Below are 27,959 nucleotides of genomic sequence, written 5' to 3' on the forward strand. Positions count from 1 at the left end.
GTTGATCTCATAAAACCTGTTGGGGAGGATTCCCTCTTTTCGTATTGTTTGGAGTAGTTTCAGAAGGAATGGTCCCAGTTCCTCTTTGTACATCTGGTAGAATTTGGCTGTAAACCTGTCTGGATGTGCCACATTTTCTTTATCCAGTCTATCACTGATGGCCACTTGGGTTGATTCCAAGTCTTTGCTATTGTGAACAATGCTGCAATAAACATACACGTGCATGTGTCTTTACAGTAGAATAACTTACAATCCTTTGGGTATATTCCCAGTAATGGGATTGTTGGTCAAATGATATTTCTGGTTCTAGATCCTTGAGGAATCACCACACTGTTTTTCACAATGGTTGAACTAATTTACACTCCCACCAACAGTGTAAAAGCACTCCTATTTCTCCACATCCTCTCTAGCATCTGTTATTTCTTTCTTAATGATTGCCATTCTAACTGGCATGAGATGGTATCTCACTGTGGTTTTGATTTGCATTTCTCTTAACAACCAGTGATGATGAGCCTTTTTTCATATGTTTGTTGGTCACATAAATGTCTTCTTTTGAGAAATGTCTGTTCATATCCTTTGCCCACTTTTTGATGGGATTGTTTTATTCTTGTAAATTTGTTTAAATTCCTTGTAGATTCTGGATATTAGCCCTTTGTCAGATGGAGAGATTGCAACAATTTTCTCCCATTGTCTAGGTTGCCTGTTCACTCTGATGATAGTTTCTTTTGCTGTACAGAAACTCTTTATTTTAATTAGATCTCATTTGTCAATTTTGGCTTTTGTTGCCATTGCTTTTGGTGTTTTAGTCATGAAGTCCTTGCCTATGCCTATGTCCTGAATGGGTTTTCTTCCAGGGTTTTTATGGCTTTAGGTCTTATATTTACGTCTTTAATCCATCTTGAGTTAATTTTTGTATAAGACTTGTATTTTAACAAGATCCCTGGGTGATTCGCATGTGCATTAAAGTTTGAAATGCACTGGCCTAAAGCACTAACTTTCCTATTGTAAGTAGCTGAAGTTCAGATGTCCTATCAGAGAATTCACTTCCACCAAATGATACTATGGAACATTCTTTCCTCTTATTCAATCAGGTTCCAGTTTAGTACCAGGCTCTCTTATTATTGAGCCTGTGACCACCCACAACTAGAACATTATTAAGATTTAAAAATGGTCTATATTTGTTTTCATATAGGCTGGTTTATATTTGTTTTAATCTTGTTTAATTTATCTAATAATTGTAATTAATGTTTGCATTAATTTGCATCTATTTTTGTTTTCTTTTTTGAAAAGTATTTTTATCTCTTTCAAATGTATGTGTCTCCTTAATTACACAGTAGATTCCTTGACCTCCAGTGCTGGTTTTACAAGTGGACACTGATGCTACACGTGCAAGAGCTCATTAAATGTTGAATGGCAGTCTTTAATACTTCTCACCAACAAGACAAAACAAACCCCAATGCTTGGCAGTATAGTATCACAAGGACTTCTGACTCACAGAAATCTGAGAGGAATTCTTTTCAACAATTTAATGTGTGACCATGATCAAATTATTTAACCTCTTAAGGCCCAGTTTACACATGTGCAAAATGGAGATAACAGAGCCTGTCCTTGGGAAGAGTGTAAGTGTTAAAGGTAAAAGGCATTTAAAATACTTATTACTGTCTAGTTACATAGGCCTTAACAAAATTAACTATTACTATTATTGCATCTGTGATTTCATTAGCTCTACAGAGAGCTAAAACCTATTGAATATATCTTTTTCTGAAATCCTTCTATTCTTTTCCCCATTTAGTAAATTATAATTCTGTAATTCTATAGAATTGTATATATATCACATGTTTTCTGTCTTCAAGGTCAATTTTATCATTGAGCTGAGAAAGAGCCTCAAGTTTGGTTTTAGATCATGAACTCCATTCAGTTCAAATGATATTTTCAAGGTAACTGATTTAAAATAATTCAAACCCCACCGTGTCATTTAAAAATAAACTCCTTACCTCTTTTTCCTTTCTGTCTATGGCATCTCGCTCAGCCTGTAATTGTACTTCTAGAGACAATTCTGGTTTAGCTTCTACAGCTCCAAACTGTTTTCGGTCCTCCACCTTTAAATATACAAAAATTTTCTCAAATTTTCATAAATTAAATCCTGATTATCCAGGTTTTTTTTTTTTTTTTTTCTGAGAAGCAGCAATCCTATTTCTCCAATTAGAAAGTCTACTTCTAATTAGTGAATAATAACAACGTTGGCCGGGTGCAGTGTTCACACCTGTAACCCCAGCACTTTGGGAGGCTGAGGCGGACGGATCCACCTGTGATGTCTGGAGTTTAAGACCAGCTGCCTGACCCACATGGAAAAAACCTGTCTCTGCTAAAAATACAAAATTAGCCTGGCATGGTGGCACATGCCTGTAATCCCAGCTACTTGGGAGGCTGAGGCAGGAGAATCACTTGAACCTGGGAGGCAAAGTTGCTGTGAGCCAAGATCATACCATCGGATTCCAGCCTGGGCAACAAGAGTGAAACTCCATCTCAAGACAAAAAAAAAAAAAGTTGTAGATGCTCACTTTTAAATGTATTTTCTGTAAACTCAAACAGGAATTTTTGACAATTAAAATTCATTCCTCAGATAAAATGAATGGATCCCCTATTCATCTGTGCTTTCTGCAGTATGATGGGGATGAATTTCATTCCTTCTTAGTTTGGGGTAAAGCATCAAGCTAAACTGGTACCCGTTTTTCACTTAGCTATTACTGATGGCTAAAAGAGTAATTAATTCTTCTAGTTCAACTACTTGTCCCTTCTCAGGACTAAGATGTGCAAGCAACATTTGGAAATACGAAGAAACAGAAATAGTTATGATGTCAACAGATAAACACATTATATAATACCTACAAGAAGTCGACAATTTAAGAGTACTCTTCATTAAAACACTTAATAAAGTTAGCCCAAATAAAATGCCACACCTTTTGAAAAGTATCAGCACTCACGAGCAGTGCCTGCTCCAGTTCTCTTACTCTGAACTCCAGTTTCTCTATTTCTTCATTCCTCTCTTGTATATCCCTTTGAAGCTGCTCTTTAGAGAGCAAAAGCTCACTGCATTTGTCTGTTTTTTCTTTCAGATGATTTGTTAACTGTTCAACCTGAAATATGAGGCAAAACATTTAAGTTAAAAAAATTTCAGCAAGCTAGTTAGTATAGGTTGAGTTATCCCTCATTTTGGATATCTAGAATCCAAAATTCTCCAAAATCTGAAACATTTTTGTCTGTCTGTTTAAAAAATGGAGTCTCCTTATGTTGCCTTAGGCTGGAATGCAGTGGCTATTTACAGGCATGATTGCCATGCACTACAGCCTCAAACTTTTGGACTCAAGCAACGCTCCTGCATCAGCATCCTGGTACTACAGATGCACAGCACCAAGACCAGGTCAAAATCTGGAACTTTTTGAGCACTGACGTCATGCTCAAAGGAAATGCTCATTGAAGAATTTCACATTTCCAGTTAGGATGCTGAATAGGTAAATATAATGCAAATATTACAAAATTCAAAATATCTGAAATCTGAAACACTTCTCTCAAGCATTTTAGATAAAGAATACTCAATGCATATAAAACGTATCTTCACTTCAAAAAGTTTTTTTCCAAAAAGTATTATTAAATGTTATACTAATTTCACTTTTTATATAGATGCAACTGTTGTTTCCAACAGGGGTGACATTTTACAAGTTGAAAACATTAAGCAACACTAGTAGATGACACGTAACATTGCTTTTGCATAATTCTTTTAAAGAGTTTTTTCTCTTTTTTTCAGAATTTTAAAATAATTTATTTCACATAAGTGTTAATAGTTGAGAGAAATAAAAATGATTATGTTTGTGATCATTTGGAATATAGACTAACACTGATAATGTCTAAATTTTTTTTCAGTTACGCAATTGTTTACAAAGAGTTCTTTCTCTTAAGACTAAGACTTTCTCTAGCTAGCAAGGGGGGAAAAATGCATTTTTCATAAGGCTGAATTATCTAATGGCACAACCACACTAAATCCTAATAAAGATGACAAATTTGCAGAGTACTGATTTACTCTTATATGACCCAAATAAATCTTTTATGGACTATATTTTGAAAATAGTCATTGGGACAGCTTTTTTAATCTATACATTTCATCAGCCTAGGAAAGAGATAAGGATGAAGGGGAGTGAGAGGGACCTGTGCACCTTGAAGATTTCCCTAAGTGTCTCTAGTCTTGGTTTCTCCTTTAACTAAAATAATGATGTGTGCCAAAACCTATTGCCTAAGAATGATATGCAGATCCCTTCAAGTGAATGGTTCTGTGACAGAAGAATACAGGAAGGATTAGTAATACTGTATGAAAAGTGAGGAAGGAAAGCTTAGTTTAAAAAAAGCGACACGTGATGGTAAGAAATAAAGTAATTCTAGCTTTTTTTTTCCGTGAAATATTCTGAGGAAATTATCTACAAAATGACAGTTATTTCTCAGAACATGAAAAGAATGCAAGCTTAACTTCAATTTCAGGTTCACGGATGATAGCAATAAAGCCACTGATATGTGCAGTCAGTTTTAAAGAGAGAGGAAAAAAAAAAAGGCTGCTGGGGAGAAACTTTAACAATAAGTTGACTAAGATTTGGAGTAAGGTTAAGAGAAAAGGCAACAAAGTAGGTACAATAAAATGGTGCATTTTTTTTTTTTTAATCTTGAGAAAATCAGAAGCTAAGAATCAGATCTAGCAAAGTGAGGTGAGAAATAGATTACAATGTTCCTAGGGAGAAAACAAACAAACATGCACATCTTTGTTAGTTTCTTAAAGTTTCACAAGTGAAGCAGGCCAATGTTTTCAAATAAAAGATAACTACATAATAGGAAATGACAGCTTAGGTTCTAGAGCTTAAATATTCTTTGAAGTACAATAAATGGCTATTTTTTAAAAGCTGAAAATATATTTGTTAGAAATGAGGCAATAACTAGAAACTGGACACTGGTAACTTTTGTACTACTGTAGTATATAACATTTTATTACAAGGAATTTATAGGCACTCTATACTTCTTTGGCTTTCTTTTAAGAGAAACAAATCCACTAAACTGTTTAGAAATTACATTCGAAATAAAAATTGTTTTCAGAAATTATACTAAAGTGTTCACCATGTGCGAGGTCAACATTCCTATGATGTGGGTGCTATTACAACCTCTGTTTTAGAAATGAATAAACAGAGATTTGAGAAGTTAATGGACTTAGTTATTGTCATTAACTAGTAAATGGCAGAGTCATGATACAAACTGGGATTGCCTTACTCTAAGCACAATGTCTTTATTACCATGACAAGCCATCTTTAGGTATTCAGTGAATCCTCTCTCATTCATGTAACATTCATCTGGTAAATGTGGAGTTTTGACTATGTTTCTATGAGAAAAATGGGCAGTTGGGGTGAAAAAGGAGAAGCAGGGAGACTGGTTAAGAGGCTACCACAGTGATCGAGGCAAACAATGACAACTGGGATATAGGGACATGAACAAAAGTGCAAAGAACAGAAAGATGTAGTGCAATCTGACCCATCAATGGGTTGGAAGTAGGAGTTGAGAAAAAGAGGGGAATCAAGGCTGATTCATGTTCTCAGCAATCGGACAGGTTAGAAGGTACAGAATTTACTGAGATGAAGAAGGAAAACTTTTTATGCTTATCTTTCTCTGGTAATGTCTAATCAGGGATCAAGACCTCTCTTTTGGACAGGTTAATTTTGAGACAACTAAGTGGATATAGAGTAGGCACTGGATATCCAATTCTGGAGCTTAACAGAGATGTCAGGGATGGAAATACAAATGTAGAGTCATTTATATATGACTGGGAAGAGGCTATACATAGGGAATAAAAAGGGGCCATTTACTTTTTGGGGTACTCCATCATTTAGGTTGTGTAGCAAGTTTCGGGGTACTCCATCATTTATGTTGGGTAGGAAAAGGAAAAACAAAGACTAAAGGAGAGAGATCAGTGGAGTAGGTGTGTCACAGAAACCAAGAGAAGGAAGTATTTCTGGGAGAAGGCTGCAATAAATGCCTCTGAATGGTTGAGTAGGATGGAAACAGAGTTGGATATTAGCTATAGCCATGAGGCTCTGGGTCACCTTAACAAGAACAATTTAAATGAAGTAGAAGGTATAACCCTACTGAGAAACAAGGGTTGGATACCTCATTGGAGTGGACTAATAAGAGAATGGGAAATGAGAAAGAGTGAACACAGATAACTCTTTTGATTACTTTTGTTAGGAATGGGAATAAAGAAATAGAGTTTATTTAATTGGGAAATACTAGAAGACATATGCAGATGGAAATGATTCCAAATTTCAACACGAATGATTTTTAGAGTTAATTACCTTCTCACACTTAAATAATATTAAATTTTCTAATTTTGAAGATTTACATCAACAGAAATAATCCACTTTTAAGTTTTTCATGATGTGCATCTGATTTTACCCTTGATACAAATTACTGTAAGGTGGGCAATATAGGTAAAGTTCTTACCTCTCTAGTTTGATGTTCACTGATAGGCTGGAATCGAGGAACAACCTTAAGCTGCTGTTCTAGTTTCTGTATTTCCTGTTGGAATACGTCTCTCTCATGTTCTCTATCAATGGCTTGCTCCTAAAGTTTAATAATAATAATGATAGTAACTAAAGAAACAGTATTTAGTGAAGCTATTATTTCTGACTTCTCCATTAGTTATGTGTTAGTTTTGTTTGAAGACCAAGGACTGATGATCATGGAATATCCCAAACCACAAAAGTTTTAAAAGATAACATTTTATTTTTTTGTATGGCACAAAAGGAAGCCTTTTTGGGCTTCTCAACAAAAATTCAAGTATTAATATTTAACTATTTTTTGAAGTACATTTTTTTTATTCAAGTAATATTAAACACAGGATGAAAAAATATTCACCTTAAAGTGAATTTACTTTTCTAGAACAAAGGAGGAATTCCACTGTTGATTTAGTCGTTAAACAAAATAATTAAAACAAATTATTTGGTAAATCAATTTCCTGAATCCTAATCTAGGTTTTATGCCTAAAGTTATAAAATGAGTAAGAATCTGATTCTCTGATCTATGAAGAGAATATTAGGCTTATGTGAAATCTCAAAAGAAAACAAAATGTGAAATTAGAGATTTAACATCTTTTTGGAAGAGAGTAGTGGCAGCACGATCACTACTCCAGGCCTATTTCCAATGGTCACACTGTTACCTGTACCTTTTACAGGTGAAGCAGTGGCGGTCCATTATCTCTTTGCCTATCTTAGTCTTTGATTAAATAAAAAACTAGAATTAGCTTCTTATCTGAATTTGGAAAGGTAAACTGGTGGGGCTTATTCATACTTTTTATTATGTATAATTCAATACACAATAAAATGTACTAATTTTAATTCTGAGTGCTGCACAATAAAAATTATTGGAATCTTAAATTGGAATAGTACTTTTTGATCAATTGGTAGAATAGACACCTAATAAAACATTGAAAAACTAATTCAAGTCTTTTTGTAACTTAAAATTCATAGCCTAGAATACTAGCAAAGAACATTCCACTGAGAAAAATCGATATTCAACTCGAGAATACTTACATCTAAAAATTTTCTCATTTTTTCTAACTGCTTTTCCAGTGCTTGGTTTTGCTGTCTTAAATCCATTAGTTCAGCATTTTTTTCTTGTTCCAGCTCTATAAACCTACTGACTTGTTCTTCCACGTCTATTTCTAGAGCTTTCACTTGTTTTTGAAGGTCATCACGTACTTTTTCAGCTTGACACTGTACTTCTAGTTTTTCCTTCATTAATTTTTCTGTCTCCTGCAGTAATTCTGTTTATTAATATAAAGTATACTGAGTTAAATTATAATTAATGATGTTATGATAATGAAATCCCTGATAACTATGTCCAAATTTTACCTTCATGGAATAAAAGGCTGAGAATTATTTTAAATATACATGACGAAGTAAATATTCTCTTATGAAAATATCAAAATATTAAAATATTTCTACATAAGTAAACAAGATCTTAATAAAATTATATGGAATTAACAAAAAAATGTGTCCTGTCACTAAAAATAATTTTTGTGAAAACAAAATAGCAAATGACCAAAAAGAATCTATTTTTACTACTGGGCAAAGAACAAAGTGTAATTAAATTCAAGCACAGAAAAAAAAAAATTCACCATTTTTTTTCACCTCAGGCAAAAAGCAATTCATTCCAAACCCACAAAGTCAATTTTATTTGCATACACAATAAACAGTAAGATCAAACACTGTAAATCTTTAACTAAGACAAGTAAGAGTTACAGAAGTATAAATAGATATAATTGAAATTTCCTGTTAGTCTTACTTCTTATTAGATCCATATTCCTGAGTTGCTTTTGCATGGTCACATGTATGTTAATCAACAGAAAACTGACATGTATGACAGGCAGTGTGGTATAGTGCTTAAGAACATACAATAGGCTCGGCTGGGTGTGGTGGCTCACGCCTGTAATCCCAGCACTTTGCGAGGCTGAGGCGGGTGGATCATGAGGTCAGGAGATCGAGACCATGCTGGCCAACATGGTGAAACCTCGTCTCTACGAAAAATACAAAAAAATTAGCTGGGCTTGGTGGCGCATTCCTGTAGTCCCAGCTACTCAGAAGGCTGAGGCAGAAGAATTGATTGAACCCAGAAGGCGGAGATTGCAGTAAGCTGAGATCACACCACTGCACTACAGCCTGAGTGACAGTGCGAGACTCTGTCTCAAAAAAAGAAAAAAAAAAAAAAAAAGAACATACTGTAGGCTCAATCTAGCTCAGCAACTTATCTCCCATGTGACAATTATGATGATGTCCTTTAGTTTCCTTATATGTAAACTAAGAATAATAATATTACTGATCTCTTAAAGTTATTTTGGCATTAAATGAGTTAATATATGTAAAGAAGAGTGTCTGAGGTATGGTAAGCACCATGTGTTAGCCATTATTATTATTAATATAGTAACAAAGTATATGTAGCAAAAGTAAAACAATCTTCTAATGAAGAAAATGGAAAGAACATATCCCTGCAGTCTTTAAACTAACTGATATGCCAACATTGTATTCAGGACTAGGAATCTCTAGAAAATAGCTTTCCTTTTAAAATAATACTAACATTAGATGTTAATATAAAAATAAATCACCAGAAAGCCTCTTATTAAATTTCATTGATCCTTTTGCTACCATCATCTTACATACTTCCTGATTTAGAAGGAGCATTTTAAAAACTCATAGATTCAAAGAGTTTAATATATTTGTTAAATGTTTTCTTAAAAAAATTAAAATGGCTGGGCGCAGTGGATCACGCCTGTAATCCCAGCACTTTGGGAGGCCGAGGTGGAGGCATCACCTGAGTCCAGGAGATCAAGAGTAGCCTGGCCAACATGGTGAAATCCTGTCTCTACTAAAAGTACAAAAAATTAACCAGGCATGGTGGCTCCCGCCTGTAGTCTCAGCTACTCAGGAGGCTGAGGTGGAAGAACTGCTTGAACCCAGGAGGAGGAGGTTACAGTGAGCCAAGATCGTACCACTGCACTCTAGCTTGGGCAACAGAGCAAGACTTCATCTCAAAAAACAAACAAACAAACATTAAAATAGCTTTAAGCTCTATGTAAAAACAGACACCATAAGATGATGGTCAGTATGAATCTCAGATGTTAATTTCAAATGAAAATATGTGCTTTTATTGTAAGAAAAGTTTTTTTTGTTGTTAAAGAGAAAAACTGTAAGTATGAAACAAGAGCAACACTGCAAAACTAGAGATATGTTAGTTGGTTGAAAATCCAGAGGTCACCCACATTTTGGAGTTATCTCTACCACCCAAACAGTGGCCATGCAATTGTATACACACACCTGCTCCTGGTGCTGCATCGACTGCAGCATCTACTAGTCCTAGGAGAATAGAGAAAAACAAAACAAAAAAAAGACACAACGAAAGTAAAATTTATATGTTTTCTAATTCCTAAAATAGAATAATGCACATGCACACATGTGTATCAAAAGCAAGAGTTGAAGACATTGATTATCACCGGTAACATTTTGAGAAGTTCCGGTATTTCTCAAATGTTTTACATGTATGACACATCCTTTCCACATTAAAAATTCCAAACTAAACCTGTTTAATTAATTTGAGCAGCCAGAAGAAACTTAACTACATTACAATTCTATATGCTGTATTTCTAACTTTATTAAAGTGAAATCAGTGAAACTTCACATTTAAAAATCCAACTGTATGTGTAATATAAAAGTGAGAGGACATGGTAAACAGGATTTAAAGTTCCATCGTTACAAAGACTGACATTTACTGCTAAATAAACTTTCACTTCAAGATATTACTTAATTTCTTATTTAATGAAAAATGAAAGGGTACTTACAAATTTAAGCGTTATTTGAACTCCTATTTAGATTAAACTAGATGTCAGCCTACCAGCCATTGACCTTTTACAATCGACTCTGCTTGCAAGTCAAAAATCCCTTCCACCTGCTCATTACTAGTGCCAAATCAGTGCTTTTAGATATTTAATTCAAGTATACATTTTTGCTGCCTCTCTGCTATTAGAACTAAACCTTACACAAATTTTAAAATATCCTGCCTCATTATTTGCAGATTTCTCCTGAAGCAGAAGTTTGAGGATAAATGAAGAACTATCTTTTCCTGTTAACATCTGCCCAAGGGGAAAAACAAAACAAACAAACAAACAAACAAAAACCTGATTCCACATCATTGGCTAATAGGACATTTATCTATAAAATAGATTTTCTTATACTTTTTCAAATCTCTATATAAAATATATGAATAATGGCACTGAAAGAGGAAAAAAAGCCACTGCAAACCTTTGAAGAATATAATAAAATCAGAGAAATGTTTCATACAAATTCTGAAAATACATACGTTGTTCAACTGGGCCCGCTTCTGCTTTCATAGCTTCCTTTTGTCTGGACAGTAATTCTCTTTCTTCTTGGATCTGCTGTTGGTCTGCCTCCAATTCTTGCAATCTGTTACTTGCACACAACAACTCCTGCTCAAGACGATCTATTATTTCAGATTTTTCCTGAATTTGCCTTTCAAAAAGAGTTTTTTCATCTGCGTAGCCATCAATGACACCTATAAAATAAAATTAACAAAGAATGGAACTATTACTCATTTCAAATTTAACCACTAGGTTTTAATACAAACAACTAGCAAAACTTTCCATCATTCCAACCTAATAAAAGTTTTGAATGAATTTGCTGCTCATTGCAGCAATGATTAACCTTTAATAGAGTATGGTCTATGCTCTATTAAACAAAGACATTTCTTTGTTTACCATTGTGCATAAACATGAAATTTTTCTGAATTTTCTTACATTCTGCTATACTAAAGTATCACATCACATAGGTGTAACTCACTTTAATAAACATATATAAACAATAAGTTTCTGGTGAGCTGACTACAAATTAGATGTTTGTGAACTAAATCACACTTCAATAATTAGAAAGTTGGTATTTTTAGTAATTTTAGAAGGCCAATACCCATAACAGCAGAGAAGAATAAAAAGAGCATAGGGCTTTAGAGGTTCAAAGCCTGGAATAACCATTTAATGGTAATGGTTGCCCTTTAACAATTTAATAACATCTTTTAGCTTCAGTTTACTCATCTTTAAATTACAAGGGTTGTCTTAAGATGGTGTGATTATGGTAGCAAGTCATCACCATCCTTTTTGGTATTTTTTAAAATTTTAATATTTTCTGTAACTCTATAAATTCTTTTTATAATTAAAACTATATATATATAGTTTTAAAAATTTCTTGGAAAAACTTTGAAGATAAATCACAAGTACTTTTTAATGGTCACTTTAAGTTAGACTGATGGCTTCCAAACCTGGCTGTGTATCAAAATCTCTATTTTAAGACTGAAATTTCTCTACCCTTAGTTGTCGATGGCAAATTGCTCACCCTCAGCCTTACTGAGCTCCACAGCTAGCTGTTCTCTGGCCCTGGACTCCTCATGAAGGCGCTCTTGAAGTTCCTCTTGGCACTTAAGGGACTCTGTTGCTTCTTGTTTCTGTCTAAATGACTCACGCATCAATTCTGTCTGTGTAACTTTCGCATGTTCAAGCTAAACAAACATAAAAGAAAATAAAGATTGGAAATACCAGTTCATTCTCCATTAAAGCTGGAAAAAAGAAGGATTTTTAAATAAAGATATACTACTGAATTGTGGTCATTTAGGTATTGCCAGTGCATGCTAAGATTAGCAGGTTGGATAAATTAGAGGAGACAAGTAAATCAGCTGTGCACAACTTTCCGTAAAGTGATGTATTCTAGCTTTATTGAACAAAAGAATATGCTTCTTTTGGATATAAACCACTTTAAATCAATGGATGTGTAGTTTATCATATGAAAGAAGATATAAAGTTAATGAAGCACAGGAATTTATTGTATTTTTAAAAGAATTTTATGTAACTATATGGTCTATGATAAATTTTATTTTACATTTAGTATTTATTGACTGTGACTCCTCTAGTATTTGCTATATACTTTTGGGGACTAATAATACATGATTAATATCATGGCATCAATTAACAAAATCATAGTGGCACAACAAAATAAAATACATTTAAAATGCATGATTAATAACAGTCTCACAGTAAAGTCGTAAGAATTTGTAAATTTATATATAAAGTACTTTGTGCATTAAAAAGATATTACTACATTTTAAGCTTAAAATATGATCAAATGTAGTGGTTTCTAATTTATAGTTACATGTCTATAACACATTATAAAATCATGATAATATTAAAGAATATTTTTAAAGACTTCTGTTCTTCACATCTGAGTGTTATTCGTCATAGCAAATGGATTTTAGAGTAAACTATAGCTTTTGATGGTCACTTTAAATCAATTTCCAAAATATCCAGTATGTAATTATTCTTGTTTTAATAGGATATTTTAAATATTACATATAACTTATTTGAAATTAATATGAATACACATATAAGACATAATAGAAAATTAATCATACATTTAAAATTATAAACTATTTCCTAAAATACTCATGATAATATGTTGTTACCTCAAAAGGAATAGTTTTACTTTTAACTGGCAAGAGTTTTTCCTTTAAATGTGGATAACTAATATGATTAATTTTTATTATAAATAAACATAACAATAAAGTATGAACTAATTTATACACAACTACTTCCTGAATTTAGTCACAACCCATATGTTAAAAACATAACTGCTTTTAATACACATGTCATTTTTTTCTGTTCATTATATAATGATTATCAAGTAAATACATCTGACTAAAAAGGATATGCATTTTTTTTCCCTTTTCCAAATTTACTATAGGGATACAACAAAGGATTTACAACAAAATAAATACTTGTTTTAGTAAGTAAATTAAGTCTTTGCTTCTATGTTCTACTTCTTGACAAGATTTAACCAGCCTTAAAATCCATTTAAATATTTATCATAAGACCACAAGAAAAAAACTTCAGTTTTACAAAACAAAAAAAGTGGAACAATCAAATACAGTAAATCTAGCAAAAAAAAAAAAATTCATTTATTATAGCAGATGAGATCCATATTTTACTGAGAGATAAGAGACACTCTTCAAATGTTCATCCAAATACTTAATATTTAAAGAATTTTCTTCCATTCAGAGTATGTTTATTCCTAATATCTATAAAAATATGAAGTATATAAAAATTTAATATTCAATATTTCTAAAGTATTTAAGAAAGTTATCATTACAGTAAAAGTATATGTAAAGTATCAGTCAATATTCTGTCACTTTAATATAAAAGTTGCAGAAGAGGTAACAAAACTATTCTGAAAACCATATGGCTTGTTAAATATTAGCTAGTACAGTACAAAACTCTGAAAGTCATAAAAGGTGCTGAATAACTTTTAGTTATACTGAATAACTTGTAGTGAACCTGAAATACTAAATATTCAAGCCTCTTTATGCTAAATACTCATCCATAACAATGTTTATAAAATATATTTCATATAAAAAGCAGAAAAGGATGTTGCTTTTTATATGATTAGGAGGAATATTAAAAACAAAAAATAAGTTCTTTAGGTTAAGAATATTAAAATTAGAATCCAAGCTTCCTTTTTTCCTTCTCTGGAACAGCCAATATATCGTATGATTATAAAGGTTTCCTAATTGCTCAATGACAATTCACTTAGCTGTTTTATAAGTATCACAATACCTAGTCTCTCAAATATAATAATCATTCCATTTTTATTCAGGATTGGCATAATAAACATACAAAAGCAAGAATCTTAAGGAAAAGCCGAATCTTTTTAAACAACCTGCCTGGCATTGGAGAACTGTAATATTATCTCATTCTGCTTTCTGTAATTAAAAATGTAGCCAAGTTGGAACTCAGACCAAATTTAGCCCTTACGTACGTCCACGATGAATGAGTAGTAACATATCAACAATAAAACAAGGTTCTATCCCATTTAGCCTTAATATAGACATTCAAAATTTAATTTCTCATTATAGTGTTTAACTAAATGAATACTTTTTATACTTACTGAATAAGGAGGGGTAGGCAGTGAAATTTTAGAAATAAGCTTTAATATATGCCCATTTCTTTTATGAATAAAGTGGAAAATAGAAGTATTAACAATTACTGAGTTATTTTCATCCAAATGTTCACATAGAGGAAAAGGATGTGGTAAAGGCACGCGAGATTCAACCTCATAAATGTCTTCATCTTGCTCTTCCAACCACGAGCCACTGAGTCTGACAGTTGCCAAATAGGTGCTGTAAGAATCCATCCCAGAAGATATAGCTGCCAAACTTCCTAATTTGCTTTATCAATTTTCTAATACATTAAAAAGTTCCTCTTAAGATCTACCATAGCAATATAAAAATTTATTAAGAAAACATATAAAATTAATTCATAATTCATACAATTGCAGAATAAAAGGAGGGGAAAAGTACAGGAAAAAAAACCTACAAATCTAAAAAAACTAGGTCTCTATCACTCTTCACCCCACCTCAAAAAAACCCAAACAAAAACAAAAACCAAAAAACAACAAAAAGTAAAAATAAAAGCAAGCAAACAAAAACACCTTTTAAACTAGAATAAGTCCTTGAAGAGAAGAATAAAAATATAAACATCTAATTAGATGAGCAACAAAACTGCTTTTAAGATTAAAGATGTCTGTGGTAATAAGTAAGCCTTCAAAGCAGAACCTGGCAGGGAAGGTCAAGTTTGAGATCTCCATAGTAGCAGCCTTGAGAAATGCAGTTGCAACATTATTTCCCTTGCTCTTTCTGCTTCACTCTATTCAAAAGGAAAAGCTCTTCTGAACTGAGCTATTCAAATAGCCTCTCAACGCTGAGCCAAAGGATTCTAGTCAGTGTCCCCTGAGGAAAAGGTCAGAACAGAGGGTGTGGTTTAATGTCTTTACCTATAGGTACACAGACAGGTGGAATGTGAATTAATACACCCACAAAAAAAGCCTGCCTGACAGGATCCAAGTTCCACGTCAGGGCTTTGAAAAGGGCATTTAGACAAGTTTATAACGTTTCTAAGATAAGCTGGTGTTTTTCCATTCCCTTAAAAAATTGCTTTAATTTTAAAATGTGAAATTATGTTTGAGTCCACATTAGTAATAAGTTATTCAAGTATATCAAATAATCATAATTATTTCTGGAAAATTAAAACTTCCTTTTGTTATTTCCTTAGAAATACTACTCATCTTTCAAGAAGCCACTAAAACTATGGACATTTCAGTTTTAACCTATTTTCACATGGTTTATAGAGGACGTGTTAAAGAAAAAAATTCTTTTTAAAGCTACACCATAAATAATATTTGAAAATTACACCACTTAAGGTATCTTATCAACCCTGAATAAACTTTAAAAGTCCAAGTATATATAATAGGCTTCTGGGTAGCTCTAGAAACCTGAGCAATAGTGAATAAACAAGCCACTCAGAATTTTAGAAGATAAACAACTTACTTTTTAATACATTTTCAATAATGAAAGTTGTTTTAAAGAAAGGAAAAAGCCCTCATTTTGGTGTTTTTCTATCCAGTAACTAAATATCCTGAACCCACAAAGCCTCTATTTAAATGGAAAAACCCATGCTTAATACCAACACAAATCTATTCGATAGCTACTCACACTGTAAAGTTGTTTAAGCCAGTACTCAAACCGTTTCAGGGTAGGTAGGCTAATAATTAGGGCGGAGAAAATGACATTTTGTACAGAAAGCCAGCATCTACAGGGAGATGCTTGTGGCTGTGGAGGGGCAGTTGCCTCTTACAAGTCTAGACTAGACAATAAAATTTTTTTGTTTATTAAGGTTTCTTATGCAACACTCCAGTTAGTCTATGAAGGTGTCTTAACAAAACACGTTCACAGACTAACTGGAGAGTTGCATAAGAAACCCTAATAAACACCTATACAGGATAGAGGCCTAACCTTATCACTGCTGCAGCTAAATGTGACTTTAGTGGGACTCTGGCAGATAGAAGTTGTCACTATCCCAGCTGCTCAGCCTTATGGACTGTGGGGACCCATGCTTAGCTTATCAAATACCTCTTAAAATACTCTTTCCCTGCTCCCTTTGCAAACTACAGTTTGTTTTGATAATCTGATAGCCAATTTGTCTAATTTGAAGCAAAACCAAAATCTGTAAATAAGAAATAGCCCTTTATAAATAATAACATTTAGGTCAGGATAAAACTAACTACAAAGATAAGAGAGAAAAATTACTGAGAAAAATGGACTCAAAAAAGTAACAGATTAAGATGGTTCAGAAAGAGCAAACAACTCTCATAACAGTATATTAACTGATGGAATAGTATATTAATTGATGTTCAGAAAGATGGCCCTGAATTAAAACAATTGAAATTACAGTCTATTATTTCACCCATTTTTGGAAGCATGTAAAACTTGCTTCCATCCATGTAAAACAAAATCCTGTAACTAAGTAGTTATATTAGGAACACAGGTCAAGGTAAGACGCTTACACAAAGAAAATAGGGTAAAATTAGGGCAAAAAAGACTTGAAAAGCAGTATTAAATAAAGATGATTCAGGATGGTGGCATACAGCCCTTGTAACAATAGTAATATTAACTGATGATATATTAATTGATGTTCAGAAAGGTGACTGAATTAGAGTAATTCAAATTATATTCTATCCTGCTTTCCCCCTCTATTTTAGAAAGCATATAAAACTTCTTGCAATCAAAAATAGTTATAATAAAATGACTTAGAAGAACACACTTTTAATTACTCAGACTAGCTGGTTATCCCCAGATTTCAGAGAATCAAGATTTTAATATATATTTGAAGGCTATTAATTTGCAGCATAGAGTTGTTTCCTAAACAAAAGAGCTTTACTTAAATCATATAATGTCAAGCCATTTAACCATTTTTCCTCATACATATTTTCCTCAAACTGTAATACATTTCTGTTGCTCTCTTTTGGACTTTGATTTGTTTACCTATTGCTCTAAGTTATTTCACAGAGGACCTACAACCTGCAAACATTACCCTGACATAGCCCAGACCAATGCTAAGCACATTGGGGACGATACCTGAAGGCAAAATGTTTCAGCATTTTGATTACAGGTTTGTTTCAAACACAACAATGACAAAACAAAATCTTAACTTATACTACTGTTTCATCCTCGGATTCCTTTTCTGAGAAAATATAGAAGCATGTAGCTTTGATGTTGTAATTCTTAAAAACAAGTATTAGGAAGCCCATATAAATTTCCTATAGTGAAAATCATTCCATGGGAATAAATTACATATTCATTAATTTCTTCTAAGGCCTAGAGGAATCTCCTGGTAAATAACCTCCTATGGCTCTCAATAATACTTCTGGATTCTGGAAAACTTTAATTGCTGAAAAACTATCCCTAAAAAAGAGAATGGTTTCGATTTCTACCTGATTCAGGAATCCAGAATCTGTGAAACCATACTCTCAAAGATAAAACTTCTGCAGAACCACAAAGAGACTACTGAGTAAGAACTGTGTTAGAGAGATTACCTCTCTAAGGGCCTTATGACAGTCTCCTAAGTATTTTTTTTTCATGCTATCATGAAAGCTATCCCAACAAGCAGGAACCTAACAATAAAGTGAATATAAGCCTGATTGTATGGTAGCCTGTCCAAGCAAAAGAGAAGTAAAACCATTGTAATAAACGTATTATAATATAGACTTGGACATACCATTGGGCAAATTACCCCTCAAATCAAATGCCTAAAGTAACTCCTATAATACATGTTATGAAATCAGGCCGGGCGCGGTGGCTCATGCCTGTAATCCCAGCACTTCAGGAGGCCGAGGCGGGTGGGTCACGAGGTCAAGAGATCGAGACCATCCTGGTCAACATGGTGAAACCCCGTCTCTACTAAAAATACAAAAAATCAGCTGGGCATGGTGGCGCGTGCCTGTAATCCCAGCTACTCAGGAGGCTGAGGCAGGAGAATTGCCTGAACCCAGGAGGCGGAGGTTGCGGTGAGCCGAGATCGCGCCATTGCACTCCAGCCTGGGTAACAAGAGCGAAACCCCATCTCAAAAAAAAAAAAAAAAAAAAGAAATCAGCCAATCAGCCTATAAGGCAGATACTTGTCCAGTGCCCTGATACTCAGAAATTTTGCTCAATGAATGACTCATCTTAAGCATCAAGTCCTATAGTAAACTTTACTTGGTCCCTACCATACCCCAATACGTCACATGCTGCTTTCTTCTCTGGTCTCAGAGTATCCTGTAAAAAGCTATTTTCCTGAATTTCTCTTTCACTGAAAACACAAAGATATTACAGCATACATCCCAGCTGTTTTACATTTTGTTATAAGTGAAAAAATATGAAGGTTAAAAGGAAGTATACTATTATAAAGTAGAACTGAATAATGACATGTTGAAGAGGAAAGTGAAATATAAGTTATTTCACAAAGATATTATACAACATTCTATGTCAATCTGTTAAAAATAGTCATCAGATTCAAAATTAAAAATAACTAAAAAAAACAATTTTAGTTATTAATTAATGAGACTATTCTGAAGATGCCATACTACACTGGATTAACTAAACTACTCATAATTTATAATAACATCAAATGGCTTTAAACATCTATCCATGGAAGATTAAAAACTGAACTGAAACTAGTTTAAAAGAAAGTTTTTAAAAACACTTATTCCCAATGCTGAAAAATATTATTCACTTAAGAAATACCTCATTTTTATTACTTTTTTAACCTGATGTCAACAACTAGTTCAACATTTTATATAAAAGATGATAGTATAGTGCTTCAAAATTAAGCCAGAACAAGGTGAACATTATACTAACAATCCACAGATTAGTGGTTCTCCAACTTTAGTGTGAATCAGAATCATGTAAAGGACTTGCTAAAAACACAGGTTGCTGGGCTCCCAGTTTCAGTAGGTCTGGGGTGGGGTCTAATAATTTACATCTTGAAGATATCACCAGGAGATGTTGATATTGCTGGTTAGGGGTTGTACTTGAGAAGTCTCTGCCATCAGTTACTACTCTATACAAAGCTTTTGTAATCTATTTAGTGATATTTCAATTATAATAATACGGTAGAAGCTAAATAACAGTGTGAATTTAGTATTTAACAAATTGGGAAAAATCTGGAAAACGCCATGGTCAGACTCCTCCTGTACTTCACTACCTGGTCACATTAACAGACGGTTGCTATGAGCTGTGGTCTTGGCCTGGGGAACTGAATGTTTCAGGGGGAGCCCACACACTTGACTGCTGACAAATTTTGGACAAGTTTCTCTCCAGTAGCCTGTTAGGAACAAGTGGCCTATTGGAACCACTGACCACTTCTGATTTATTTAACATTCTTCATGGTACTTACCAAAAGATAAATACTACACTGCATTAACTAAACTGCTCATAATTTACAATGGCATCAAGTAGTAGCAACAGTATTAACATTAGGCAAGATCGAGGTCAAAAGTACTTAAAAGTGGTCAAGAAACAAAAAGTATTAACAGTTGTTTTCATATATGAAAGTACAAATCACAGAAATTAAATACTAATATACCTGAAATAAGCAACAAACAAAACAAAAGCAGGATCATGTAGGAATTCAGAATCATTTCTACAACTTCCATAGAACAAAAGGGATAATTAAGATGCATATGCCTTCAAGCTTCGAAAGTGCCAAACAGCAACCAATGAAAATACCTAAATTAGCTCAGTCGAGAGAGTGAGATAGCATATTGTACTTCAAACTCAGTACGTATCAGCAATATAAGAAGGTTACCTGACTACTAGTTTCACTTATGGCTTCTAGGAGTTTTTCAACTGCTGCTTGTAGTCGAGAGCTAATATTCAGCATAAGTTCTTCATTTTCAGGGTCTATTTCAGTTCCAGCAAAACCACTCCTAACGAGTCGTTGTGACAGCTCTGTTCCTTCCTCAGTTACTTTTGACCACATGCTAATGTCATTTCTTGGCATATCACTTCCAGAATAAGAGGGAATGGATTCATCTGTAACTAGATTAACAGTATTTTAAAGGCATAAATTAATTATAATAATTAAAATTTTTAAAGTTATAAAATAAAATCAAACTAAAACTTGAAATCATGGAAATTGTAAGGTCTTTTAAAACAGTGTGGTAACAAAACAAATACAAGATACAAATACAGAATATAATATTATTCAATAACCAAGCAAAAGAATGAGAAATGTTATGCTAATAGGAATTTCCAGAAATTGATATTTGGGTCACTCAGTATTTTTTTCCTTGAAAAAACTTCTAAGATACCTTTCAACAGAAATTTACTACATGCTCACCATGTAGAGTTTGCTAAGTAATAGGAACATATAGGTGACAAGATCTGGTTCTAACCCTCAATGAATTTACAGTGTAATGAGGAAATACATAAACAATCACAAGAAAAGAAAAGCATTGTGCAGTAGGACGTTCCAGGTGTATAGATGGATACAGACACGTGCCTGAATTTGTCTGATGCAGGCTGACTTTTGAGCCCACATTGGGCAATATCACCTGCTTTGGCTACACAGTAAATGGGACGAAGATCATTTTGTTGCTTGCTACTTTTTTAAGAGAAATACTGGGATAAGATTAGACTGATGAGCAGTTCTAATTTAACTATGGACGTTGTTATTCACATTACCCACACTATTTTTATTTCTTATGTAAAAAAAATTGAGTTTGCATGAGCAGAAGATAAGCTTTACAAGTATTTTCTCTAAGCTAAAATAAAAGCATAGGTTATTCACCACTGCTACAAAATAGTCATCCATGGCAAATGTTACAGCTCAACAGTGAAATTTCCTGAAGAGGCATTACCTATTCTTTTATTACACGAAGTATATATTTGTTATCAGTACCTATTTAAAATTAACAAACTAAAGCAGAAGAAATCTTAACGTACCAGGTGCTTGGAATAAGTGCTTGAATTTCAGTTTGACACATGCACTCAAGAACTATTTATTAGAACTTATCTTGCTAAAGTACCTGGTGCCATATTGAGTTTTCTTAATCTGTGTTGTAATGCCATTCAGATACAGCTTCAGACACAAGATCTGAATTCAGCACAATTCAATATTCACTAAGCATGTCCTCTTTATAAGCTACTGGCTGAGAAGTCCAAAATAGCATTTTAGGGCATGATTTTAAATGTTTGCCATTAAATATAGGTTTATCTAATTCTTAATATAACAGCAAATACAACTTTCACTTTGTATTTTTATTTCCCAAAGTAAAAAACACATCAGCTACACTGGTACTTATTTATATTACTCCAAGTGCTCAAAATTGAATACTTCAAAAATACTTAGAAGTGCAAGATAATCTTGGAATTTATAGCATCTTTACGTGAGAAATTAAATGCATTCTAGTGACATTTTCTTTCTCATGGGTACAGAAATGTGAGGCAAAGGGAACAGTGCGATATCATGGGAACTCTAGGCCTTTTGGGGCAAAGGGACATGAAGAAGTAGTGGTGAGGTAGGTGAGAGAGCTAAAAGAAGGTAGCTGGAAAATAAGCTGGATCCAAGTTGTAAATGGTCTTGAATTTCATAGGAACCTTGGGGGTTTTGCTGTAAACAAATGGAAAGAGTAAATCATATTTTGAATAGGGAGCTAATATCAAATATGTGAATCAGGAAGCAAATTGTAGCAATGCAGAGGTAAGTTAAAGAAGAAAAAAAATTGTTTACATGTTATTTCAATTGTCCAGATGAGAATTGATAAAGACATGAACTAAGATGGTGGGTGGTGGGGGGTGGTGTCGAGAAAGAGCACAGGTTGGAGAAGACAATGTAGAAGACAAAAAGGAAAGAAGATCTGTAGAAGATGACTCTGGGTTTCCAGCTTAGACAATTCTTAGGTGACAGAGAAGTCATTAAGAAAAATACTAAAAAATCAGGAGAAAATATACATAGTAGGGATGAAAAATTAGTGTGAAATGTTAATGGGATTTGTGGAGATGAGCCAACTGTGGGAACTTTGAATCTGCAATGACTTAGGAGTTATTTGTAGAAAGGTGAGAGTTGAAACATTGGAAATAGATATATTTGTCTTAGGAGTAATATTTAGCGAGAGAAGGAAGACAAAGTTGAAGCCTCTGTATATCATAATCTAATAAAAGAACCTGTGTTAAAAAAATCAGAGAGAGACAGGAGAGAGATGTTCTTGCAGGCAAAAAGAGACTGCTTCAAGAAGACACTCTAGTAATGTTATTTGTCTAGAAAGGCAAACAGAAAAGGACTGAGAAGATGCTATGGATCTGACAACTGGGAGGTCAGTGTTCTCCTCTGAGAAAGCAGCTTTGATACTGCAGGAATAGAAATCAAAGCTGGTGAACACAGGAGTTAGTTTATTCTCTGATTAAGTTTGCTGAAGTTTACCTTGAGCAGGGAACAAAGGTGAGAAAATTCAACACTTCTTTTTAAAGACAGTATGAAGACAGTCTAATGTTTTGGGGTATAGAGAAAAAAATCAACATGAAGAAAAGACTGAAGATACTGTGTATTAGAGGGGAGCAAATCTCAAATACAAAATACAGAGGATGTGTGAAAGTGACTTACAAAACGTCTCTGAATGTTAGTTTCTTGAAATGGCTAATTTAAAAAAATAGACATTAAAGTACCTAGAAAAGGTGAAGATGTCAACTAGCTTAAATTATTGTCTTAACAACATTTTGAAGATATAAACAATCTAAAATAATCTGAATATGTTCCAAGAAAAAAAGAATTTAAAAAAATCCTATAAAATAGAAAATGAGAAAGACATCAAGCTTAAGTTTTATTTTTAATAACTAGTCTTGAAGGGAAAAATTCATAGGATAATATAGATTAGCAGGGGAACTTCTGAGACGCCAATAATAGGCAGTCTAGTTTGGTAAATAGAATCATTTCAAATTGGCAAACCTCTTGGATTTATGTCTTAAACATAGTAAATGATGGTTATTCAAGTCCTTTCGTTATTAACTTTATGGATTGTATCATGTTCATTCCCTGACAGATAATGATAAACTCCTCAGGTTAAAGCAGGATGGGCAATGTGATAAAGCCTTCTCTGCCCCAAAGGCTCTCTGAATCTCTATGGCTTCAACAGAATTCATTAGGCTCCAGTCTGACCCTGATTATCTAACTGCTGAGAAAACTGTACGGAAGCCCTGGGAGACTTAAGAGGTTTGCCCAATATCACAGTGGGCTAGAAAAAAACCAAGGCCTTCTGATTAGTGCAGTGGCACGATCTTGGCTCACTGCAACCTTCACCTCCTGCGTTTCAAGCATTCTACTGCCTCAGCCTCACAAGTAGCTGGGACTACAGGTGTGCGCCGCCACACCTGGCTAATTTTCATATTTTTAGTAGAGATGGTGTTTCACCATATTAGCCAGGCTGAACTCCTGACCTCAGGTAATCCACCTGCCTTGGCTTCCCAAAGTGTTGGGATTACAGGTATGAGCCATCGAGCTTGGCCCCTAGCATTCTTCCTATAAGACAGCATTTTTCCAAAAGGAGGCTGCAGCAGACAAGATTCTGTCCTGGCCTCCTATGGGAGAGGTGAGCATAAAACCACTGAATCATCACAGTGCAGACCTAAAGGAAATTTCTTTTCAACACAACCTGGGGAATTCATTTTTATGAACTGATCTAACATTCATTCGGGTTTAAGTGATTTTACGTTCGCTCAAAATTTCCCTTCAATTTCTTAAACTAGGTTACTCTTATTAGTAAACTACGTTACAAATATTAGCAAATCTATTATCTATTTTTTTGAGTGTTAACAAGTCCATACATGTTTAAAATCTAAACAAGTTCAGACTTGAAGGCTGAAAATACATCACAAGTGTTACCACAAAAAGTCGTTTATGAAAACTGAAAAGCAAAAGTTGCTTCACAATTATTTTTTTTATTATACTAAAAAACATAAAAGAAATCTTTCAAAAGTATATTTCATTTTAACAAATAATGCTTCCATTATAAATATGAAGAAATGTCAGAAAAAATTCTTACATATGGAGCATAGCGTTAATATTTTAAAGCCAGTATTTTCTTTGAAGTTTATATAAAAATTAAGATGCAGATGGATTCATTAAGTGTCCCCAGTAATATCAGTGGCTACTCTAATTTTATTAGTAAGACTATCACATCACTGCTAAACATAAAAACATTAAGATGGAGTTAATTAAATGGAAAGTACATGTAACCAATGATACTAATCCTAGCAAAATTATCTCTGCTACAATATTCTATATACTATATTTCTTAACTGTGGATTTAGTTTTTCCTCTTATCTTAATATTATTCTTTCAGAATCAGTCAACAGTTAAATAACTAAAATTTTAAAGGGTTTAGTTGATTCAAATATATGTAGTGGTTTTAGGCAAAATATTAAGTATTATGACTTTATTTTGCTTTCAATCAGAATAGCAATAATTCCTTCACTAGACTATGAATTGCTGTAAAGCTGAGAGCATAAAGTGCTCAGTAAATGTCTGTAGAATTAAACTCATAAAATTGTTTATAATTGGAAACTATGGCCAGTCCGTGGCTCATGCCTGTAATCCCAACACTTTAGAAGGCCACGGCGGGTGGATTACATGAGGTCAGGAGTTCGAAACCAGCCTGGCCAACATGGTGAAACCCTGTCTCTACTAACAATAGAAAACTATTAGCTGGGTGGGCATGGTGGCAGGCACCTGTAATCCCAGCTACTTGGGAGGCTGAGGCAGGAGAATCGCTTGAATCTGGGAGGTGGAGGTTGCAGTGAGCCGAGATTGTGCCACTGCACTCCAGCTTGGGCGACAGAGTGAGATTCAAAAAAAGAAAAAAAAAAGAAAACTATTACTGAATATCTTAAAATAGGATATACATATTTTATCTATGTTGGAAGATTAAGATACACTTATGCAAGAAAATAGGCTAGTGGATCAGAAGTCCTTTTAGGTCTGCTTTCTCATGGAAAGTGAACATAAATATCCTCTGTGCGTGAGTTAAATTACCAATTCATTCCTTTTTATGGAGACAGTGCTCTGGAATTAAGTTCACTGTCTTTTAAGGTATGTTGTCTGCTGAATACTTTGGCAGCCATGTTGAGAAGCATCTAAGAGAAGTGCTAACAACAATAAAAAGCACAAAATACATCTGCAATGCACAGATCATTCTCAGAGTGTGTTTTGAACATGGCAGTCAACCTGGTCTAGGTCTTACCAGTAGAACAGCAAAATCTCTCCCTAGATGGTTAAGTGAAACAAGCCTGTGAAAGAAATGTTTTTTAAAAAGCATAATTTGATAAACACTTTTACCAGACCAAGAAAATGTTATTTAATTCCTCTCTATAGCTAACAATCCATATGCAGATATCAAATAGCTGTGATTGAGAGCTTAACCAAGAGTGAAATTAATTTGAAAAATCCTTCTATCAAGTTTAAAAAGAATGAATTTGAAAGCAAGGTTCAAAATTCAGTATTTCAGCTCTTAATTTACTAAACGCAATTTTTTTCATAAGTAATGAGACACTGAACTAAAAGCAATTTTTAAAATTATCTTTGAACTTAATTGAGGTGTTTTAAAATCAGTTTTATTTGCAATTCCAAATCAAGCTTTTCTCTGTGCTTAGAAACACACTGCTGGCCAACTTATAATTAGGCAAACCTTCCACAAATGGGATAATTCCTTCTCATTTTTCCATATGAAATTTAACAGACAGAATGCTCTCAAAAATTACAAAAACTGGCATCTTAGGTCTGCCTCTAACTGGGGAGAAGTGCTTGAGTATGGAATGATAGTGAACTGTGGGCTTGATCTTCTGAGCCGGGAGTCCAGATTCTATGTTTCTCTATCTCACAAAACTTTTCTCCCCTTTTGATTTCCTCATTTCCCTCTCCTGCAAGGAACAAGAAATTGAAAAAACAACAGACAATGAAGTTCAGCAATGTGATGGAAAGAAATGGAAAAAAGAGGCTAGGTATGGTGGTTCATGTCTGTAATCCCAGCACTTTGGGAGGCTGAGCCAGGCAGATCACCTGAGGTCAGGAGTTCAAGACCAGTCTCACCAACATGGTAAAATCCTGTATGCTAAAAATACAAAAATTAGCTGGGCATGGTGGTATGCACCTGTAGTCCCAGTTACTTGAGAGGCTGAGGCAGGAGAATCACTTGAAGTTGGGAGGCAGAGGTTGCAGTCAGCCGAAATTGTACCACTGCACTCCAGCCTGGGTGACAGAGTGAAACTCTGTCTCAAAAAAAAAAAGAAGAAAAAAAGAAAAAGAAACAGAAAGAAGAGCCCAGTCCACACAGCTAAAGGAAGACGGAGTTATGAAGAAAGCTCTGTCATATCAAGACCTCATCTCTGAATCCACATACATTTTTTAATATTTCAACCCACTTTTCCAAAAGGAAAAAAGAATCTAGTAGAGGACAGTCCAAAGATAAGACCAAACCTTGGGTTTCTTATCAAGACTTTCTTCTAACCATTTCAACAGGTATGTGAAACTGATGCTAGGTTCCTAAAAAGCCTTCATTTCTAATCTTTTCTTAATTTATAGGATGGTTTCAGGATGTCATCCATACCTCACAGATACTGGTAAGAGTCCCGAGTACTGAGTAGAAATTTTGTTTTATCAGTGGAGAAATGTAACAGCATTCTGGTTTATGTATGCACAGTAGCAACTCTGGGTAAATATAATGACAATTCTATGATACCCACTTGCAGAAATGCTATATAATAATGGTGTTTGAGAAGAGTCATTCTGAGGTATTTCTGTTTGAAGGTCCATTTGCTGGAAAATACTTATTTTCTCTTCCATATTTTCAACACATAGCAAAATGCCTTGAACTCAGCAAGATTTATTGAAATGATTGTTTCAACAGTATAGAAAATAGTACCTTTTGTGTGTTCTTCATGGACACATGACTTCACAGATGCCTCTGCTTCTGACCTCCAAATTAGGCTGGCAGATGACTGGCTTTTACTAGATCTATCTAGAATCCCAAGGACATGGCGACCAATTGTTTCTTCAACAGCTGCTGTGGTCTTTACAACTTCTAAGAGGATCTTCAAAAGTCTGTTATTAGCTTTCTGGAGTGCATACCTGTACAGATAAAGAAGCACTGATTAAAATGTTTAATCTTTCGGAAGCAAACACTTTGATTATGTCCAACAAAAAACACACTGCAAAATATCTGATTTGAAAAATAACAGGTGATCCTCTCTATTAAAATAATATGCAAGAGTATCGACAATAAAGTGCTTCTTGTTTTTTATTTGTGACTATATATAAATATATTTTGAATAGAGACAGGTTTCACCATGTTGGCCAGGCTGGTCTTGAATTCCTGACCTCAGGTGATCTACCTGCCTTGGCCTCCCAAAGTGCTAGGATTACAGGCGTGAGCCACCACACTCGGCCTTGTGACTATATTATAAAG

General features: G+C 34.0%; 1 protein-coding gene across 4 annotated transcripts in view; it reads right to left on the bottom strand.

The window, feature by feature from the left end:
• Positions 1–27,959, bottom strand: part of AKAP9 (A-kinase anchoring protein 9) — a 167,869-nt gene that overhangs the window by 45,275 nt on the left and 94,635 nt on the right. For 3 of the 4 annotated variants that reach the window (XM_032253057.1, XM_032253058.1, XM_032253056.1), the window contains 8 exons: positions 27,417–27,622; positions 20,312–20,544; positions 11,979–12,141; positions 10,936–11,148; positions 7,617–7,849; positions 6,529–6,648; positions 2,961–3,137; positions 1,995–2,099 (listed from right to left, as the gene is read on the bottom strand). In XM_032253057.1, the coding sequence (XP_032108948.1) occupies positions 1,995–2,099; positions 2,961–3,137; positions 6,529–6,648; positions 7,617–7,849; positions 10,936–11,148; positions 11,979–12,141; positions 20,312–20,544; positions 27,417–27,622 (1,450 nt within the window). Of the gene's footprint in view, positions 1–1,994; positions 2,100–2,960; positions 3,138–6,528; positions 6,649–7,616; positions 7,850–9,896; positions 9,936–10,935; positions 11,149–11,978; positions 12,142–20,311; positions 20,545–27,416; positions 27,623–27,959 lie in introns of all 4 variants that reach the window. The other variant, XM_032253055.1, reaches the window with a different exon arrangement.

This window comes from Sapajus apella, unplaced genomic scaffold (assembly GCF_009761245.1).
Source record: "Sapajus apella isolate SASKATOON/1434 unplaced genomic scaffold, GSC_monkey_1.0 scaffold81, whole genome shotgun sequence".
Lineage (NCBI taxonomy): Eukaryota > Metazoa > Chordata > Mammalia > Primates > Cebidae > Sapajus > Sapajus apella.